The sequence below is a fragment of the Calonectris borealis genome, chromosome 1 (genome assembly GCF_964195595.1).
Source record: "Calonectris borealis chromosome 1, bCalBor7.hap1.2, whole genome shotgun sequence".
In the NCBI taxonomy this organism is placed as follows: Eukaryota; Metazoa; Chordata; class Aves; order Procellariiformes; family Procellariidae; genus Calonectris; species Calonectris borealis.
The window spans coordinates 42,505,188-42,526,925 of NC_134312.1; the positions used below are offsets into that span (position 1 = coordinate 42,505,188).

Sequence of the window (21,738 nt, forward strand, 5' to 3'; positions counted from 1 at the left end):
GAACACCTTAATATCACAAGTGGCCTATACAAAAATCACACAGAAATTGCACCAATTTAGCTAAACTGGTTTGCAAATTGACTTATTTACATCAGAGCTAGCCTCTGGTGCATTCTGTTAAGTGTAGGAAAATTGGTTTGGAGCCAAACTAAGCTAAATGAGTACTGGGCGCTCTTAACCTGATTGAACCATGGTCATACAAGCTTGCTACACTGATTTAGGTAAATCAGCTTTAGTAAACAATTTAGACAAATCAGTGCCAATTCTGTATTTAGGCCAACAAATACGATTCACTCTTTTTTCACTTTTCACATTGCTTCTTTCTCAGTAGTACAACTTATGTGAAAACAAATGTATCACAATGAAGTAGAGAGCACAAATGCCTATTTCAGTCACACACATATAGCAGAATTATATTTAAAACACTCAAAAGGGGATTTACTCTGTCCAAAGGTATGCATCTCTCTCAGCTATTTTTAATCATCTAGGCCTATACCTCTAACTGTTAAGAAGGTGGGGAACTTAGATTCCTAATTTTAGGTGCTCTGAATTGCACCTCCTGGCTGTCTAGCTGAAAAATTATATACCATAACATTTGAGAGAACTTTTCAAGCAGAAATTGTGTAGAGGATTCTGTAATAGGGATATAATGGATCTGCAGATAGGATAAAAAAATAGAGACAGTTCTCCCTGCAGTTTTAAGTTTGTAAGTCTAACCGTGTTTGAAAAGAGAAGAATATTGTTCATTATATTTAACAGTGCTGAGCTGTGAATCTATAGGGATTTTTTTTTTTTTTTACATTACCCACTAAAAGGGAAAAAAAGAAGGGTATGGACTCTGCCCATGTATTCTGTGTTGCAGGATCAGATATCTAAGCTCATGAGATGTACTACTAGCTCTACAGATGTAAAGACCCACACTTCTGGAATGGAGCCTTGCTGATGAATCTTTCTACAGACGAGCAATGAGTTACTTAAATTTAGAAAGTCCTCCGGTGATAAGAAAAAATAAATAGGAAAAAAATAACGAGGAAAAACAAGTGAATTAGAAAAATAGGAAATAGCCAAAAGAAAACTAGTTTGTTTCAAAAATTAACAAATTTATGAAATAAGGATGATGATGATTCATATACTTGAATAAAAAAAAGTTAAGAAAAATCTCAATTTAGTGCAGAACTAGAACTGTCTCTGACTGTGCATATCTAGGCAGAGTTTTCCTTTCTACACAATTATCAATAAGGCATTCCAAAGTGAACCTCTGATGAAAGATGTCATAAAATCATCATTCACATATACCAATTTTCATATGTTTGGTTGTTCCATTTCTTCCCGTTTGTTCCAAAATAATTCCAATTTTCATAAAGTAGTCTGATTATGAACACAGACAAAGCAGTTTATCAAGACTGTCTGACACTTTAATTTCTATCATTTATAATTCAGGAAAAGGGGTACCACAAATCTCCAAGCTTCATTTTCAATTTTTACTGTTCCTCCTCTCCCTTTCTGAGAGGATTCATCTTTATTGAATGGATACATAATAAGTCTCCTAAACCCAGTAATAAAAATGTATCCTAGAGGTTGAAGCAACATAACATTTTATGTTATTTCAAGTCACTTGTTCTTCTGCTCATTTTTGTCTCTTGTTCTTCACATCAAACTAACATTAGCTAATAGCATTAACAGTGCTATCTGTAAAGACAGAAAACTGATGACACAGTCAAGGACAATGATTCCACTTTTTTATGATATTAATCCATAGCGGAAACAGTTCACTCTGAAATTCCCCTTGAACATAATGTAAGACCTCTACAGCCAAGCAAAGGATTTCCAGTTCTAGATTACTTACAAGCATGACTTCTTTAACCAGAATCAGAATTAGAGAGGCACGTTAAGTGAATGATGAAGCAAACCTCCTCTTCTTCATTGCTGTGAGCATAAAAATACATTATATATCATAAATACTAAATATCACAAAAACATTTTTATTGCCATAATATAAATTTACCACAACGCAACAAAAAAAAAAAAAAAGGACTCTACTACAAAGCTTCAGATAGCTTTTAAGACACTAAAACCCAGGAATTTGTATTAGCTCAAGCCTGGGACTCCAGAGGCCATTACATTCCTATATTCCAGACAACAGCTGAGAGAAAATTTAGTCCTTTTTATTTTACAGAGAAAATTAAAAAAAAAAAAAAGGAAAAAAAGAGGGGGTTGTTGAACAGTTTCTTCTCAACATTACCTTTGACCAAAGAAAAGCATGACATAAGATCAAAGGAATACGGGCTTAGGAAACACGTTTATTAAGTTTCTAATTCATTCATATGTTCCTTTATTAAAAGAGGGGGAATTTCTGCACCTGGAAATGTAGAAAAAATTGACATTGTCTTTTAAAAGTTCCAACCCATCATTTATAGTTATCTTCACCTTTTCTCTGCAGAGGAAGACATTAGCCATTCTTGACACTATATTCTGTGGTTCTCTCCCAAAAGAATAAAAACCACTGCTAGCTGGTATCACATAAATGTAACTTTTGCAGGAGTACCCTGCAATGGACTACAGCTCACCTATTTTTCTTAGCCTTCAATAACTTTAAAATGTTCTCTTTGTTTTAAAAAGTAGAAGAATCACCTGGTATTTGAGGTTCCTCAAACCCTTATTAGGATACTTACTGTTGCAGTACCAGTGTTCTTCCAACAGCAGCCCTAAAAAAGGTTTTGAGATGGAGAAAAAGCCTTGATTTGAGTATGTCAATTCAGAACGTATAGTACAGCCCCCTTAGGATAATACTATTCAAGGCTGTTTTGTAAAAACTAATGAGCTAGGAATAAAAGAAAAAAAAATTCTTGATGCTACTTAGTGGTTTTCCTGAATTTCAAATATTAAACATTTATCTGATTAGCTTCTTCTCTTTAACATGACCTATTTTTCACTTTCCTATGAACTGGGAAGAAAAAAAAAAAGTGTGTTCAGTTTTCTTGAAAATCTCCATACTATAATATTCATAATATTGGTACATATGGGTACACACTTAACTCGAAGTGTTTTGTCTAACACAGTTACACCTCAATGCCGTATATGTTACATATTTCCAGGCATTTAACTTCAAAATCTCCTATCTAAAAAGCTACAAATACTGCAGAACAAGCACCACGTTTGATAGAGATGTTATGCACGAGCACACTTTCAAGATTGACCCCCCTAGAAAAATAAAAAGCAAATGCATGTACAGGATCACATGCTGAAGTTTACAGAGGTACACTGAATTTTTGCCATTCAGATACAGCTTCAGAAAGATTCATGGTAAACTGAAAGATTTTATACATTGCTTTTCAAAATTAAAGAACCAAGTGTATAATTATGCCCAAGAAGACTCTGTAGCTCTGTACGAATGGGCATTGAGGCTTCCCCCTGTCCTTTTCCTTTCCCTTCCCCACGCCAATACTTTATTCTAATCAGCTGAAGAATTCCCAAGGACTGTGATAAACGCAAATATTTTCACCCTACAAAACTGTTAACATGTATTTTTTCTTCCCTAGGCAACAGAATAAAACAAATCCAGAAGCAACTATAACCAACACAACCTACGTTTCAGGACAACACCAGTCCCTAATTTCCTGAGCCTCACTTACTTTATGGTCTTCAAACAAAAAAACCCTCCCCAACAGGCCTTTTCCTTTCTCTCCCCTGGTCTTTTTTTTTTTATTTAATTGCCATTTCAAATGTGTCATTTTTCTTCAGCATCTCCTGGTCAGATTTTTCCTTTAAGATCCTCTCTCCTTAAGGTCTTAATGTATTTTTTTCAGATTGGTTTCCTATTTATAGGAGCACTCAAATCCTCTAGCACACTCAGCTTATCAATTTGACAATGCTCAGTCTGTCCAGGACTCCCTGCATATTCTAGGAAATCTTTCCCGATTTAGAGATTGCCAGACTCATGCGGGAAGTGCAGTGTCCATTTAAACACAATACCCTTGATTTGAAAGAACAGTACTATGAACTCCAATCTTTAAAAAAAGCAAGGTAAGTATTAGCTTGATAAGTTTTGAAGATATTTTAAGAGATTAAAATATCACAGCAGTGAAGGAGGACCTTCTTAACATCTCGTGCTAAAAAGCACTGCAGCTCATTATCATAGCTACCAGCTCATGGCTTTTTCAGGGCCAAACTAGTCACCCATGCCAAGAATTTGCCATTACCACTAGGAACAGATGGAACTATTTTTTCATGTTAGACTCTTGTAATGTTTTTTAAAGTTATATGGTGAAACAAGATTTGTCCTACACTCCTGGTTCTGAACCAGCTTTGGCAAATTCCGAACCATGCACAACATCAGCATGATGCATATTAGTGCAGCTACTAACAACACAGCAGAGAAGAATTTTTCAAACCTCAAAGCCTCAAAAGAAATCCCAAAAAATGCAGCTTTCTCCTGTCAAGGCTATAGGCAATGATCATTTCAGGTAGAAAAAGAAAGTGAGCTCACTTGTTTATCCTGCATCTTGTTCCAAAGCAACTGAATGAAGAAATCGCTTGCCTGTCCATGATCAGAGAAGACTTAACACTTGTCAACTACCATCTTTTGGAATTAATTCAGCCAACATCTTCACGTGCTTCAAGCACATCCCCAAATCTTGGCCAGATATAGCTAGATGGTTTTTTTTCCCAGCACAGAAACACAACAATTAAAAGTTTAATGAATTTCCTGTAATAATTCAGTATGGCTTCCCTGATATGTAAAAGTAATGTAGCAGCCTGTGCTGAACTGGGAAGAGGTGTTTGTGGGAGAAGAGGGAAAAATCAAACTAACATTGTTGGTGCCCCCAGGCATCTGTAAAAGCAGATCTTCAAATACTTCAACAATTTTGATGGCAATGCTCTTGCTCTCCATGGTTTCCACCACTTACAGCACAATTCAGATTTCTGATCAAGTTAGCAAGATGTTTGGCTTTGATTCACAATAAACTATTAAAAAACATCTTACTCATGAAAATGCATTCACCTATATAGGAGGGATTCACTCATCTCTATAGGAAGAACTCACAGCTAGAGTTCTTGTGTATGTCAGTTTTGTATATGACAAGCAAGATAGAAAGATGGGTGTTATTTCAGAATTAAGGAACAGGTATTACCTACCGCTTTGGAAAAATCTCTTACCAAAATTTACAACACTCAATTACAACATTGCCCTGTGCTTAGCCAATGCTGATTGCCAATATAGTCGAGCACAACTAATTGATGTATTAGAAAGCAGCAAAGAATAGCAACTAGCTTTCACTAAGCAATGCAAATGCTCCTGAAATACAAAAGTAGGTACTACTTTAAGTATTGCTTACACTGGGCACTCCGTTGGGATCTTGCCTTTTTTTTGTTTAAAAAAATAGGAGAAGTCTGATAAAATACATCCCCTAGAAGTACAGCCTGCAACCTCCACCATTCCGCCCCATATCTAGTGATGGTGATCCTTAGCCACCACACTTCAAAAGCAGGTACAGAACACAACAAAGAATCAACATGAGATCATTGAAAATATTGAACAAGCTTTCTAATATACTGCAGATCAAATTGGTAGCAAAGCCAACTGTAAAGATTGACCAATATTTCTCGTTTTAAGACTCTCTACTCTGCTGTGCCAGAATTTAACTGCACAGGCTGAATGCCAAATGTCTTTGCAAACATTCAGCAATCTGTGAGAAAATTGAGAATTACATTGTTTTCAGGTGTATTCAATTTTGGAAACCTTTTATTTCAGAAATGCTACCATTACATTTTGGAGGAAAAACTTTGACAAACTGTATCAGTGCCAAACCTCACCTTAACACGATTTCCTCATGTTCACGTCCTACAAAGCAATTTTTATTAACATGACTGAAGGATCTTTTCCCGTGTAGACCCTCAGTCAGTTCACAAAATGGACAATGTTTTCTTATGGAATTCAAAGTTTTCTTTTTTCCATATTGTTCAGGTGTGGGATATATGCCTCCTCCTCCTTATCTCAATACACTCTTCCAACTCTGCAAACGAAATTATCAATATATTATGAGGATTTCCTCTCATACACATTACTGCATATATCCAAATGACTACACAGTCCTAGTTTATTCCCAGCATAGATGCATGCTATAAAGTGAATGAGGCAAAGGTCTTGAAGAAAAAAAAAAAATTATTATGTATGCTTAAATCTTCGGGCACAGAAAACAGCAAACTATCCCCAACTTTCTTTAAGAAGCACCTACGCTCTCCTTTGCACTACATTTAACAGTCACCAACTAAAATACAATTCCCCTGCATTATTTGAGCACTACATAATTTTTTAAGGTTTTTTTTTTTTATTTTCTAAGGTAAGAGAACATTTGTACCTTCCCAGTTTGCAGACAGGGTGAACCACAGTGGCATAGTGAACCACAGAAGATGTTACAGCCTAGCAAAGACATAAACCTGGACCTCCAGAATTCCCTGCTAGTGCTTTCGTCATTGAGCCCTCTTCACTCTCCATGTCCCTCCTAGTCTGATCAAATGAGTTCATCGTAACACAATTCCTACACCATTCACAGCTTTCACCGACTATGACCTTTTTTGCACCTTCCACTTAAACGTTGGTTTCGTGTTTTTGTGCTTCTCTTTATTCAGTATTCCTCACAAGAAGCAGAGATGTATGAACTTGACTTGAACTTATCCTCTCTTCCTTTTAAAAAAATAACTAAATTAAAAAATACAGAGAAATGAATGATAAAACAGGTTGTAACACTTCAAAGATGAAAAATCATGGTGTTATCAACATGACCTGATGAAAATGATTACCAAATCTGATTGGATTTAATATATCCCCTTACCAACAGCTGAAGAAGAGAAAGCTGCATTCCTGGGAGAAATAATTTTCTTAAAACGTCTTATAAAATAATACAAAGAATATATAGGGTTTTACAGTATAAAAATCAGTAAGGTTCTTGTGCAATTCTAGATAATTTACCGGAAGAACTTGACCTTTCTATAGGTTTTTGAGCCACTCTGTGTAACTCTATAAAAGCAACATAATTACTTGTTGTAGGATGTTTGACATAAAGCCGTAGAAAGGATAGTCTCCTCATACCTACAAGACTGTACCTACCTACAGTAGCTGTTTCCAAAATGTAATAAACCTAGTCATTAGAGAAGTCATTTTGAAAAGATCAAAGCTCCGTTCTCACTTTAGGATTAAGGAAGTGGCAACTGCAAGAAGAAATATAAGTAGATAAACCTGCAGTTTAAGGACAACCATCTTTCATCCTTAAAGCAATGAACATCACTCAAAAAAATCAGACGTGCAACACAAAATGCCTTTGCCAGTTTTAAGGTTTGGCTGGCTATATTGTGATAAACCAAAATAATGAAGAGATACATCCTTTCTTCAGTCCATAATGGCTCATTTTTCACCAAGATGTAATTTTCCCTTTTATCAAATATTTTCTCCTTTTTAATTCCCCCAGCTCATTTGTTCTGCTATCGAGGCACCAACTTAAAACATGCAATGACTAACCAAGGAGACCCTGTAGCTGCAATGCATCAAAACGATTTTATTGACCATTCACGAGTCACTGAAACATCAGCTTCACATGCCTGTTTTGGAGACAAATGGCAAACTTGACCACTTCTTTCTCCAAGCTAGACAGGTATATCACCTAGGCAAGCAGGAAAATAACTCCGGCCTGCTGTCAAAAGTCTCAATCCTTGAATTCGAAACGATATTCAAATAGCCTCGAATACAGCCAGTAATAAAATCTACTGGCCAAAGGATGAAGATGCCTACAGTGTTTAAATCAATTTGTTTAATATCAAGTATTACCAGATAATGAACAGATAGTGAGATATACAGCAAAGCAGATGTTCAATACCTGCGCCGAAATCTTACCCCGCTTGATTTCTACCCAAAAGAAAGCTGTTGATGTCATTTATTATATGCCATTTACTGGATACACTTTATTTTTTAAACCATGAAAATATGAAACAACATAATCATTAAGTAAAAGGATTTCATTTTTCATTGTAAGGGAAGAGAAGGTTGGAAGACCAGAACTTATTTAGAACAGAATCGACTATTTCAGTTGGAAGGGACCTACAACGATCATCTAGTCCAACTGCTTGACCGCTTCATGGCCGACCAAGTTAAAGCACGTTATTAAGGGCATTGTCCAAATGCCTCTTAAACACAGTCAGGGTTGGGGCATCGACCACCTCTCTAGGAAGCCTGTTGCAGTGTTTGACCACCCTCTCGGTAAAGAAATGCTTCCTAATGTCCAGTCTAAACCTCCCCTGGCGCAGCTGTGAACCATTCCCACGCGTCCTGTCACTGGATCCCAGGGAGAAGAGATTCAGCACCTCCCTCTCCCCTTCCCCTCCTCAGGAAGCTGTAGAGAGCCAAAACTCAGTTCCCACTGAGTTCTTTATAATTTGTTTAAATAATTTTCCAGACTAATGCAAGAATGTTTGAGATGAAATCCAGATGTTCTTGCACATCAATTATATCCTAAAATTCAGATGGAAAACTGAAGGTAGATATCAGACCTAGAATTGAAAATGCAAGAAAACTCCTTTCCCAAATGTGATCAGAAACCAGGAAGACAAATAAGGTTCTCCAAACCGTACCTGGATTAAACTTAGAATACTGCAAAATTCCTGTCAGAAAAAAAACTGCATAATACTTGGATTATATAAAAAAAGATCTAAGTTAACTTTTTCAGCTCCTAACAATCATTATCCTGTGAAAATTAAGATACTCATGAAACCAGTTATTAAAAATAATTGCCATTCATACGGGTAAAGGATTACCAAGTGCCAATGAGGAAGATAAAATAGACAGCTTGCTTGAAAAGTACAGAGAATTTTTGAATACCTATGTAAAAATAAAGACTAGTGAGGACATCTCCTTCGGTATTGTCTAAGAACTAAAGAAAATTTATACCCACACGTTTGTATACTTTAAAAATATCTTTTACATTGTCCTGTAATAATTTTTACCACTACTTCAAAAAAAAAATTAAAAATCTGTGATTGCACAGCCTTTATATAAAATACTAATTACTACATACTTGATTACCCTCAATCTTATAGTAGACAGCATATAAAAGCCTAATGTATTTTGTGAACGTTTATGATCTAAGAAATTAAATAGGCCAATAGAAATATGATTAGAAGACATTATTCTTCCCTCTACTTAAGAGCACCCACCAGCAGGGTGCCATTTGGGGTGGTTAAGCACTCTCACTCAGTGCGGCGGCAGGCACCAGCAAAGTCCCCCTGCAAAATCGTCAGGAACTCATCGTGCACTCCTTAATATTGCAACAACGTGTACGCAGCATTTCGCAGCACTGTTCTGTAGCCCTCTTTCTCACTCTACTGAACTTCATCTTCTCCACTGCAATTCACTGAAAGAGAATTTTCTCAGCCATTAATTGAGTTTCAGCATTTGATTTCTGTTGCCTTAAAATCCCACGAACTATCAGACCCCTAGTATTGGAGTAGCCTTGTGCTTTTACCAAAGCAAGCATTTTAGTGTGGTGGAAGTCATTCCTAAGTAAGAATTATTTCTCTTAGGATAAGGATTAAACAGTGAAAAAGAAGATTACTGCTATACAGCTCGTACTCTACACATTATCAAAACCAAACCCACAAACTTCAAGAGATAATTCACCTTTTTCAAAGACTAGGCACACTAAAAAAAAATATAATTTTGTATGCTATACACTAATGAAAATGTAAACACTTCAGAAACGAGATTTATCTCAGAAATAAGACTAGATGATATTGTGTGGTATATTTAATGCATATTAATGAACTTTACCACATTATTCAGCACTGGGGTAAGAGACTGTTCTCTGTTTACAGCATTTTTCAGGAGCATATCAAGACCTGATATCTAAGGTTCACCTAGAAACACTAGAAAACTACAAACGGCTGTCTGTAATAAGAAAAGACTGAATTATTACACTGCTGTAATAATTAACCTACTGGTATAAAGACCAAAAACACAGCAACATCTCTGAATTTTCAACTTAAAGGCAGAGGGTAAAAAACCAACACATGGTTATAATACATAATCGGATAATTTTGTTTTTAAGCTTCAAGTCACCACTTCAGTCAAAAAATTCTGTAAAGCAAATCACAAGAAATTGTATTTCATGTGACTAGATGGCATTCTATTTTTAACCCTACTGATTAACAGATGGAAGTGGAGTTTTTCCTTCAAAAGTGCTTTAGCCATCAAAAAGTACTAACAATGATGTTAATTAAACACATTTGTGGAACTAAAAAAAAACCACCACCGTGTGATTTCATGTTTGTTCTCTACAGCTATTTCTACAGCTCTCTCTGACAAAATTACCATTTAGTTATATCAACATATACATGTGTACATGTCACAATAGGGAAGGGAATATACCAGGTCATCACTACAACTTGAATCCCTTTTATCATGTTGATATTCCAAATATTACCATATCTATATTTTTATTTACCTAGGTACTTTACTCACGGTAAACAGACAACTGTAGAAATCCCCACAAGTTTTGACACTGAATCACTAAGTTTACATAAATCACACTGCCAGAAGTAAGGTCTAAAGAAGTTTAGTAAAGTTTAGTAAAGAGAATTAAAAGGGAACATACTCTCTCCATTGGGTGCTAAATATAGAGAGCATAAACCCTTTCTTTCCAGCTGAGGCTGAAGGAAATCGTGTTTCCCCAAGATGCGCCCAGAGTCTGAAGTGCAGGACGAGCAGGAGGAGCCTCTGCAGAAGTGAACAGCGCTGAAACAGCACTTGATAATGAGAAGAACTTGTCTCTTCCACCTTAAAACTACTGGACAGCAGCACTTCAGAAGAGATTATTAAAATATTGAAAATTTGTATAGGCATGCCTTTCCTCTTCTCCGATCCTCCTACTCCAATTGCAAGGTAACTTCATAGGAAGAGGAGAACAAGCACTTTCTGCCACTGATCACTGAGGGAAAAAAGGACAAGCAAGTTTTACACAAACCTTCCTTAAAATATCTTAAAATTCCTACAGCGAAGGAAACTAATCAAGGATTTGGGATTAGTCTGAGTTCTGAACGTCTTTGATTATGACTCAACACAAATTCACCCAAAAAAGCAAAAATGTTGATTTCTTCGCAGGGTATTGATTGATACATTTACCTTGGACTAAGTATCAGACACTTTAAGAAAATAGGAACCTCGAAGATACCAGTTTTCTTACATCACTTTTTTCGTATCCTGACTGCTTCATGTGACAATGGCATGATAATGTGATACTTCATCTGATGGTAGCATTGAAACCTATACGATATTCACCAGAAGTTGTGAGCGATTCCTCCCACCACCGTCTTAATCAGTTTGAAGGTAAGTTTTCATCCCCAAAGTAAACCATTTACAAATTTTACCACGGTAAACAAGATGTGACAGATATAGCCCATTACGTATTAACTACACAAAGGAAGGGAACATGGTCTGCCAGATTTCTCAACCGAAAATACTTCTCCCACCGTTATTATCTTGGGCTGTGTGTGTTAAGCTAATTTCCACTTCCAGTTACACCAAAGCAAATTCAGCATAAGTCCATTAACCGAATTATTTGAGAGTCATTGGAAGACGAACCTGGCTGTATGCACGTGCACATACGTAACAGTGATTTCTGAAATGATAGGACAGATCATCTCTGTGGCATTCATGTCAGAGCTATGACAAAATGCTTTTCCCAGATGAATAAGTGACAGCAAGAACGCTGTGTTCAATGGGAAGAGGAAGCCAAGAGCTGGCTTGTTTCCATGGAAACAGTAGCAGCATCAGGCAGAACAGCTGTAGAGGAAAAGGCAGAAGTTTGGGAGGCAGAAATCTTGCTGATTTTACCTCACCGATATGTCAGTGCCATCAGAGACCATCTACATTTAAGGTAGATCAAGCTAGTTTATGCTGAATATGTCATGCATTAAGCTACTATTTCCGATTAAGACTTTTAACAGCCAGCATGCCAGAAGTACCTTAATAAAAATTATTTATAATGGGTTTTAGTCAGCCCATGTACACGTGAAGCTACGGAGTGTATGAATATTTGTAACAGTGATGCATTATGATTTTTGTCATTAGGACCAAATCTTGCCGTTTCTTTAAACGACAGCTCCCATAGGCTAAATGCTTCAAGCAGAATGACTGGTTTTCGCCAATTTAATCTAATGGACTCTTTTCCCACTTAAATATAAATTCAGCACTTTGATTACCAACATTGCAAAAGGAATACCCTCTTTTCAGTTTCTTTAGCAACCTTAACTATTTTCTTTGTACACTCTTGTAATCATTTTCGGATAGATGATGTCTGATTAAAGGTAAAATCTAAAGTATACTTGCTTTCCTTGTAGGATAAAAGACAGAGAGTAAAGATTTGCACTTATAAATTAAAGGGCCTTTCCATTTGTTACGAAAGCAAATAAACTCTGCTATTCACTACTAATCTACAAACATGTATTCTGAGATTAACATATCTCCACCACTCCATTCACAATGTCTCAATCGAACTATCCCAGCAGCATTGCTTCCACCAAAATAAAAACCATCTTGCATCATACACAGCCAAACCCCTAAACTTAACCCACCCCATTCATTCACCATAGGTAGGGTGAATGACAGGCATCTAGGTACTTGGAGAAAAGGAAAGCCAGCCACCAAATAAGGACTAAGTTATGTTTGATAAGAACGCTCTCCAATATGATTTCCATGGCTTTAACCTTTCGAGGGGATCTATAAAATCATACTTGCTTCCTCTCCCATCTCACTCATTTCAACTGATTCTTCCTACAACCATCGCCACCGAATGTTCAAAGCTGGTGTAGATGTTATGGGAATCTGAAAGGAGTCTCTGACTGTAACTTCACGTAAAGCAGTAGATAGGAACTTCGTATTTCCACCCAAGAATACCACTCACTGCTCAAGTCCAGCTCCTCATGCCACAATGAAGCAGCATAAGATCAGTATTTTTAAGAACACTTGCAAGGCGTAACTATCTTGATGCCTAGACTGCAAGGCTTTTGTGGTTTTATTTGCATTTCAGTGAATACTTACTCACAACAAACTTTACAAATACTTGCTAATTAGTTTTTGTCCTTCCCTTGTAAACCAACTAATTGCGATCTTTCCTACAGATAAAGACCATACAGCAAAGGAGTTGTGTAACTTGCCTTTGGCTGCTGAAAACTGGCAAGGGTGTGGCAGGCAGCGCCTGCTCGAGTGCCCTGCGCCACACTGACTCCTGCCCTGCCGAGCCACCCAGCTTCGCAGGCGCTGTCCCCTTCTCTGTGGGCAGATTTACCGTGAAAGTGAAGCTATGAACTTTGTGAATCCCAGGGCCATTTTTGAGTTCCTGCACTAAGTACAGGAGCAATCCATAATCCTTAGGAAAAATCAATGACAAATACTAATTACTTCTTTAAACAGCATCATGTTTCAACTATTATTCAAAAGTAAAAGGCCTTAAAAGCTTAATTAATTTGAAATATGATATCTGAAACTAGCGCTGATGTTCTAGGTCCTGCTGGGCATCTGCAGACCAGACGCTCTTTTAAACGCAGTGTCTCTTGTACTTTCTTACAAACTATTTAGACGTGTCTTTGCACTTTACAAAAGCATAATGAGTACTTTGCACTTATGAGCCATCAAAGGATACCAAAATCATTTACAGGTATTAACTTGTCAAACTCACAATACACATGTATGACTCAGATAAGAATCAGGTAAGCGGCGTTTCAGAGATGCTTAAACCAACACATGGAAAGATTTAGTTGCCCAAGGCTTCTCCTCCTATGACACTATCTTATGCCAGTAGCTTTCCATACCTATATAATAGCATTCTGTCAAATAGCAGTTTGTGAATGATTGCTCTATTAAGTGAGTGGAGTGAAAGGAGTACTGCTGTACTCTTTAATTTCATTTCACAGTCTATGAAATCCAAAACGATGAAATGAAAACAGAAATAATATTCAGATGTAACTCCTGAACTTCAGAAACAAAGAAAAGTATTGCAGGTTTCAAAGCAATTGTATGTACATGGGTTACATTCTGTTTTTACAGAAAACATGTTTAGTAGATGTCGCTATCTGAATATCAAACTGCATACACTAAAAGTTGAAAATTTGTTCAGAATCTCAAATAAGGTAGACCTTGTCAACAAACTAGTTTCACCATTTATATAACATCACTGGATGGTCTTGCTAGAATAATCTTGTGCGTGCACTATCCCCCGATAGGTTACCATGGCAACTTATATTTGAATTTCTATAAATTTCTATTTTTAGAGATCACAGTTTAGGATAAAGAAAATCACAAATATTAAGTACTGTTTCATTAATAGAAAATATCCCATTTTTATCATCATCATACTTCCCAGAACAGACATTGCTGAAGTTAAATCGGGCAGTAATGGTAAAAAAACAATTACCACAGTTATTAAGAAAGTTTACCACTAAGCATCCTCACCATAATTTAAGTGGTGTATGAGTCAGTAGGTAACACTATGAGGCAAAGATTGATGTTCACTTTTTTTTCTCTTGATTTCAGTAAGGCCAGGATTTCACTCAAATGCTTTCAGAGATAGTCATCATTTCAGCTGACACAAAACAAAACTGTATTTGCCAGCATACTCAGAAGATAATGTCTTTGTTTCAGGTGTGAGAAAACGTTGAATTGACAGTAACGTCTCAGTTCCAAACTAAGGTTACCATCACCTTAAATTATTGTGTTCAAGAGTGCTTACTAAGTGCATACTAGTCCTTAAATACAAATTTACTTAATGCTTTAAAACTTGTCAGCAATTCTCAAAGTTGTCTCCCTACCTGAAAGATCAACGTACAGAGTAGCAGCCTTGGAGAAAATGAAAACACTGATTTAGACACTGTTGTTACAGCTCTGACACTGCCTTACTCTGGCTACCTGGGGTTGAAATCAGAATATAATGTTTAAAACCAGTTTTTAAGTTATTAAAAGGTAAATAAATTATCTTCAAAGAGATGAATATTGCCACATCACGATTTTCTATTATAGTGTTAATTACAGCATTTATTTTGCAAACTCGAAATACCTTTACCCAAGCCACTGACAGTTCAGGATGGTCTAGTACAGATGGAAAATTTGGAAAGCAAGTGCCTACAGGCTGTTGAAGAGCGGACCGAAGTGGACTGAAAAACCGAGTGACAGCTACAACTCCAGGGTGCAATTGCAATCAGCATGCCTACCTTCCTATTTCTCCTGGTATCTTCCATTTAACACTTACTTCATCCTCCTCAGTTCTCCAGCAAAGTTGAGTGGAAAGATTCCCTATCATAAAAGCTGCAGATTCAACGCTGTCAACAACTTTCCACGAAACAGTAGGTGAAAGACAACCTGCAGGGCAATCACCGCGCTCACTATCGTTCCGTCAGGTAACCGATAGCCAAATTTTCTTTAGGATTCAGACAGTTAGGATGCGAGCAACATGGGTATGTCATTGATGAGCAAAGATAGACACTTCTGGTAGTTTTTCTTCAGAACCGATCCTTTATTAAAAACGTATTTCAGGTATCAGCTGGAGCCAGCTGTCAAGGGAAAACGTATTGGTAGACAACCTTCAAAAATATAAACAATGCTGGCACTCTGCAAGTGGCAGTAATAACTACAAGGACTTGTACTTCTGTTTAACTTACCTCACTAAGCTCACAGGAGTTGCTAACTTTCACAGAAGCTGCAACAGGCCATAGGGTACAATTCAGGAAGTCACTTAACCACACGCTCATGGTCACATCTATGAGATTGCAGTGAAATCAGTGGAACTGATCGGGAGGTGACACCCACCATAACTGCACTTTCTGCAGGATGAGGCTTAGCTCTGAATACTTCACAGGAATCCTGGTAAATATGCTGCATAACACTTATTACCATTTTATAATCAAACACTTCCAATTACAAGTTCTTTTTCTTGTATTGCAGGGAGGATTTGCTGGTGGTTGCTTTTCTCGTTGTTAAATTTGAGGCACTGCTGTATGTATCTCTCAAAGGAATTACAACCATTTGTTTGCTCCAAAGCCCTGAGTTAGAAAGCGAACCTGCATCGCCACTGACAACAGCAACTAAAAGACGGAACTGAAATCCAGCTCATTAAAGTAGAAAGTAATCAGCATCCAAATCTAAAATCCCTATCTAAATAACGGAAACTTAGTATGATCGTTTTTTGCCTTGTACCCATACCCTCAGTCACAGAGCCAGCGAGGGTCACCCTGAGAAATCAATGGAGGAAAAGCCAGGGTGACCCCCTGTCACACTCACTTTGTTGAACTCGGATCACCTCCCAGCGCAGACAGAGCGAAGCTGGGAAAAGGTTGAGGTCGCTCTCCTGCATCGCTGTCACCACCTCACCCCAAACCCGAGACCTCTGACAGCTGGAGAGGGATGATGGCCTCCCGGTGGGGCCAGCCGCACCGGCCCCAAACGCGCCTCCATGCAGGTGCTCAGAAAGGACGAGGGCACCTTGGGGCTGTTTCTGCCCGTACCCACACACACACAAACGGGTCCCCCAGGCCAGGGGGGTGAGCGCGGTTCCCTTGCAGGCTCCTCGGGGCACAGCTCCCACCTCACCCCACGTACACTCCCACGGGGGGACACCAGCAGGACCCCCTCACTGCCTGACATTGCCTGCAGACGCAGAGGGGACAGGCGCCACCGCCCCACGGGGGCCGATGTCACCCCCACACAGCGGCCACCGAAGCATCGCCTCTGCGTGCCCACCCCAAGCGGGGCGAGCTTCCCCCTGCCGCCTCCCACGCAGGGGACCGTGGCCTGCGCGCCCCCGGCAGCCCCTCGGCCTCCCCAGCCGCCCTGGGCGGGAGCGCCGTCCGGCGGCGCTTACCCTGGCGGCCCGCGAGGAGTAGGGGTCCTCGAAGAGCGCCCAGACGCGGGGCTGCAGCCGCCTCCAGCGCCCGCCTTTGCCCTCGGCGGTCGCCCCCACGTCCTCGATGCCCAGCCTCTTGGCGGCCAGGTCGTCGTCGTCGCCGTCGAGGGGCGGCTCGCCCGTCAGCAGGTCGGGCGCCTCAAAGATGTCGAGGGCCTCCTCGGCGTCGCGGTGCTGGCGGTAAGTCATCCAGCAGCAGGGCTCCACGTCGGTCTCGTCGATGCCCCAGAAAGCCAGCTCCTCCTCGAAGAGCGGCCCGCAGACGTCGGCGGGGCAGTGCAGCTTGCCGGTGCGGTAGTAGTTGAGCACATAGGCGAAGACCCCCGGGTGCCGGTCGAAGAAGAACTCGTTGGTCCCGCCGCTGCCCCGGGGGCTGCAGCCGCTGCCGGGCTCCGGGCAGCCGCCCGCCGGCGGCGGCGGGTTGGGGGGCGGCGGCGGCGGCTCCTCGCCGCCCGGGGACTCGCTCTGGGACTCGCAGGCGAGCAGGGCCAGGCGGGTCCCCGGCAGGGTCTTCAGGGTGCTGCGGTAGGTCTCGTGCCGCGTGCCCCCCACGTTGAGGATCACCCTCTCGTTGTCCTCGAGCTTCCCCATCGCTCCGGGTCGGACATGACTGGGGAGGGCGCGGGAGGCGGCAGCGGGGATGGGGCGGCGGGGGGACCGGTCGCTGGGCGGGGGGGCAAGCCGGTCGCGGGCAGGTCCGCGGGGGACGACCTTCTGCCTTCAACGCAAACAGAAAGAAGAAATCGAGGAGAAGCCCCCCAACCATCTCCGGGGTGGGGCTATTCCCCGCCTGCCCCAGCCCCCTCCATCCCCCCAATCTCTCGCCATGGTCTCGCCGCCCCGCACCGCCGGGAGAGCCCTCCCGGCCCGGCCCGGCCCACCCCGCCGCCGGCCCCCGGCCCCGCGCCACCCACCGCCGGGCTCCTCTCGCGGAGGGCTGTCCCGCCTGCCCCCCCGCCCCCGCCCCGGGCAAAGCTCCGGGCTCTCTCCCCGCTTCCCCTGAAAGCAGGCTACCGAAATGGCACTGCTGCTTCTCCCGCGTACGGCTCCGCCACCGTCCCCACCCCCTTCTCCCTCGCGGGGCTGCGTGAACCGAGCTGATGGAATAGAAAGTGTGCGGTTAATTATTTAACGGGCATCTATCTTTTATTATCCTAACAGCTTAACGGGGGGGGGGGGGGGAAGATGGATTAGAGGTTTGTCTCTCCCCCCGCCTCTATTTTGGAGGGAGGGATTGCTTTTGGGGAAGAAATAGCAAGCCCCCCAGCAGCTCAGGCAGCAGGCACGCCCTTGGAAGAGCGGTCTGTGTGGAGCTCGGCTTGCTACTTTCTCAGACAAATGATGAAGACGAGCGTGCATCTCGGGGAAGAGCCGGTGGAACCGGCGCCGGGCTGCGGCGGGTTTCTCCCCGCTGCCTCCCGCCAGCCCCTCTTCCTCCCCGCCGCCCCTCCGCTACCTCTGCCGGGGGAGAGAAAGTGGCTCCTCTTCTCAGGCGGGCTCCGGTTGTGCGTGGCGGCGGACGCCGATTCCCAGCCGCTCTCCGTGCCTCCCTGCCGGGCGAGAGCTACTTGTTGTTGGGTTTTGTGGGGGTTTTTTGTATTTGTTGGTTTTTTTCTTTTTTTTTTTTTGCCGCGTTCAGGTAGCTGTTTTACCTCCCTCCATCCTCAACTCCGAAAGGCGTAAAAGCGGCAAAGCGGCTCCCGCCGCCCGCTCGAAGATCCCGCTCCCTTCATTTCACGCCGCCCTCCCGCATGGGGACGGCCAGCGAGCACCGCAGGGGGAAAGCAGAGCCATGGGCGGCGGGTCGGGGCACCTCGGGGACCGGTCCTGCCGTAGTCCCAGCGCCTCTTCGGGAAGACGAACCCAAAGGTGAAAACGCACCTCATTTGGGGCTGAAGCTCCTCCCCGGGGCGGGGGCAGGGGAGCCGTCCCTCCGTACCCCTCCAGCCCCCCACTCCCAGCCCTGTGGGGCGGAGGGAGGCGATAGCAAAAACAAAAACCGCATCTCTCCGAAAAAGGCAACGCCACCTCCGCTCCTGCTACGTGCCAATTTGGTTCACTTAAGCAAAACACGCGGGAAGGGATCGGGGCTGAGAATAGCTATTTTTCGGAGGAATGCAGGAAAAGCAGCGCCTAGCTACAGGTGACTGCGGAGAGGAGCGGCTCAGCCCCCCCAGGAGAGGGTCCTTCACCTGGCAGGTCTGTGCCCGCAGCCGCGGCGTGCGGGGCGGGGGATGCGCTCGGTGCCGGCTGACTGCCGCGGCAAGGAGCGCCCCGGCTCTCGGGGAGCCCCGGAGCCGGCTCCGGCACAGGCCGGCAGCTGGAGGAGCCCCAGCCTCCGGGGGGCAGGGAGTGAGGGCTCAAGGAGAGGGGATCCAACTTTTATGTCATCTGGAAAAAACAGATACAGTGCAGTGGGTACACTTCATACTCGGTACACTTCATATGCTGGAGGTTGGGGGCGGCGGAGGCGATGGAAGTTGAGAGTCCCCAGTAATATATAAGGGAGCCTAATGCCTGTGCCAAAGTCTCTGCCGCCAAGCTAGCTGCATTATTTTCTGCAGCCTATCTTACTGATGCCTGGTTTCAGCTGGGTTGGTGAAAGGGAAAGAAGCTTCCAGCCCCAAGGAGAAGATATACAAAGTAAGAGGTGATCCCCTTTGAGCTTCCTCAAAAGAAAAATCCTCCTTCACACCAAGGGTATTCCCTGGCATGAAGGAAGGTAATGAGTGGAATAATGGTATCTGAATGTTGTCCACTTCTTCCACATCAGAGCCTTTGGCTGGGCACTTGCTGGCGTTGGGAGGGCAAAGCTCTGCTGGAAGCAATGCTCAGAGGACACTGTGCTTAGACCAGATTGCTTTAACCCAGATCTGTCTGAGTGTGGCATCCATGATGTAAACACAGATGCCCAAAGCAGCAGCAACTTTAAGAAATGAGTTTCAAAAGCTTTCTCCAGATGTATGTTTTGAAGTTCCTAAAAAAAAAAAAAAAAAAACCAAAGTATATCCTGCCAAAGCAAATATAATCAGTTAGTGAAAACTCCTGGGAGCCAAAATTAATATTCAATTACATAGTTGTAAATCCGGTGGAAAGGACTCACCCATTCTAAACCAAAGCAACGCTGTTCATGCCATACTTGCTTTTCATTGCAGGTGGGATTTTTCTGAAAAGGGGACATAGAGAAGGAGGGAATAAGACAAAATGAATATTCATTGTATTCTCTCTGACCTACGAGAGGTTTCTGGAGAAATGCAATGTATTAAACATCTGCAGCATTCATCCATTATGGAAAACCATGGGGTGGCAGTAGCTGCCAAAACACTAGACAAACTGTATCATCACAGAATATCAGGACTTCCCTCTGAACTGTCACTGTCTGCTCAAGTCCCCCATCTGTGCTCAAGTTACAAGACAAGCATTCCCCTCCATGAAAAAAACCCCAAACCACCACAAACAAAAAAATCCAAACCAAACCAACAACAAAACCAAACACAAAACCCCTCAAAACCCACCTCTCCAAAAAAAATTCCACAACCCACCCAGAAACCTAAGAAACCTAAGACTAACAAGGATGGCATCTCAAAAACAAAAACTTTACAGTCATACCCTGTAGTGCCAATGCCATGAAAAAGGCATGTATTATGAGAAATCTGTTTGCGCTTCAGACTTCTTAAGCACACAGGGTTTTTTATTGCATGGGGAAGAATAAGCCACAGAAATAATTTTTCCAATTGGTAAGAAAAGGAATGGTCTCTTCCAGGATATAATAGTCCTTCAGTCATGTCAAAATGTCCATATTCTACAACATGTCTGTTACTAAATATAATGCTATTAATTTCTCTGTGTGTCACTCTTCCTTGTATTTTCAGCATGTGGCAGACTTCTCAATAAAGGATGAAATTATATTAGACATTGACTTTCCAGAGCCGACATTTTCTTGAATGACAGTATTCTACATAGGCAACTGTAGTAACATTTATGAATTAATTTCCCCCCTACAAGAGACTGACCTGAATTTTTGCACTCTTCAGTGCTTCCAATAAAAGCGAAAGCACGAGACATATGCAAGAGAGAGAAATGTGCCTCCTGAATGAGTCTCACCATGAAATATATCTGCAAATGGAAAAAAACCCAAAAACTGTTTACACAGACTCTCAAACATATTCATGTAAAATTTAAGTGGAAACATTTCTGCAGCTCAGGATTTAGAACTTTCTTTGAGGAACTGAGTGACACTGTGCAATGCACAATCAATTTTCCCTGCTGGATAGGTATTACGAAAGGAAAGGTCCTATGTTACTGTTTTAACCAACAAAGCAATAAAATGAGATGTGAAGACTGCTATCAGAAACCCAAGCCAAATGAGCATTTTACTTACTAGCAGCAATCATTCTTCTTGCAAACTTGAGTACTGCAATGCAAAGTCATTGGGTTAACAGCTGTCTAACAATAAAAGAGTAAATGGAAGAAAGGACTTGTGGAAAAGAAAAACAAATTTGAGGACAAATGCAGCATACCCCAGTTACGGTCATGCTCTGAATAACCTTCTGGAGGAGCTCTGTCCCTGTTACCCAGGGGGTCCCTGAGAAGGTTAACCTGCCCAGCTACAATCTTACAATCTGTCTTCCCGAGGAGGACATGAGAGGCGGAAGCCACCAAGTTTTTCTAGTGCAGGTCACCATTTCATATTTTTCATATGATGTTGTAATTGGGAAACAAAAAAAAAAATCAATTTTATAATGGAAAATTATAATTGAAGACAGTGCAAGACAGCCAAAATGTGATCAATTTATATCGG

General features: G+C 41.7%; 1 protein-coding gene across 1 annotated transcript in view; it reads right to left on the reverse strand.

Annotated features, from left to right (window-relative positions):
- Positions 1–20,649, reverse strand: part of KCNC2 (potassium voltage-gated channel subfamily C member 2) — a 101,619-nt gene extending 80,970 nt beyond the window's left edge. Inside the window, exons 1-2 of the mRNA XM_075150072.1 lie at positions 18,394–20,649; positions 16,896–17,655 (exon numbers count right to left, since the gene is read on the reverse strand). Coding sequence (XP_075006173.1) covers positions 16,896–17,528 — 633 coding nt within the window. The 5' untranslated portion in view covers positions 17,529–17,655; positions 18,394–20,649. The remainder of the gene's footprint in view (positions 1–16,895; positions 17,656–18,393) is intronic.
- Between the last annotated feature and the right edge of the window lie 1,089 nt (positions 20,650–21,738).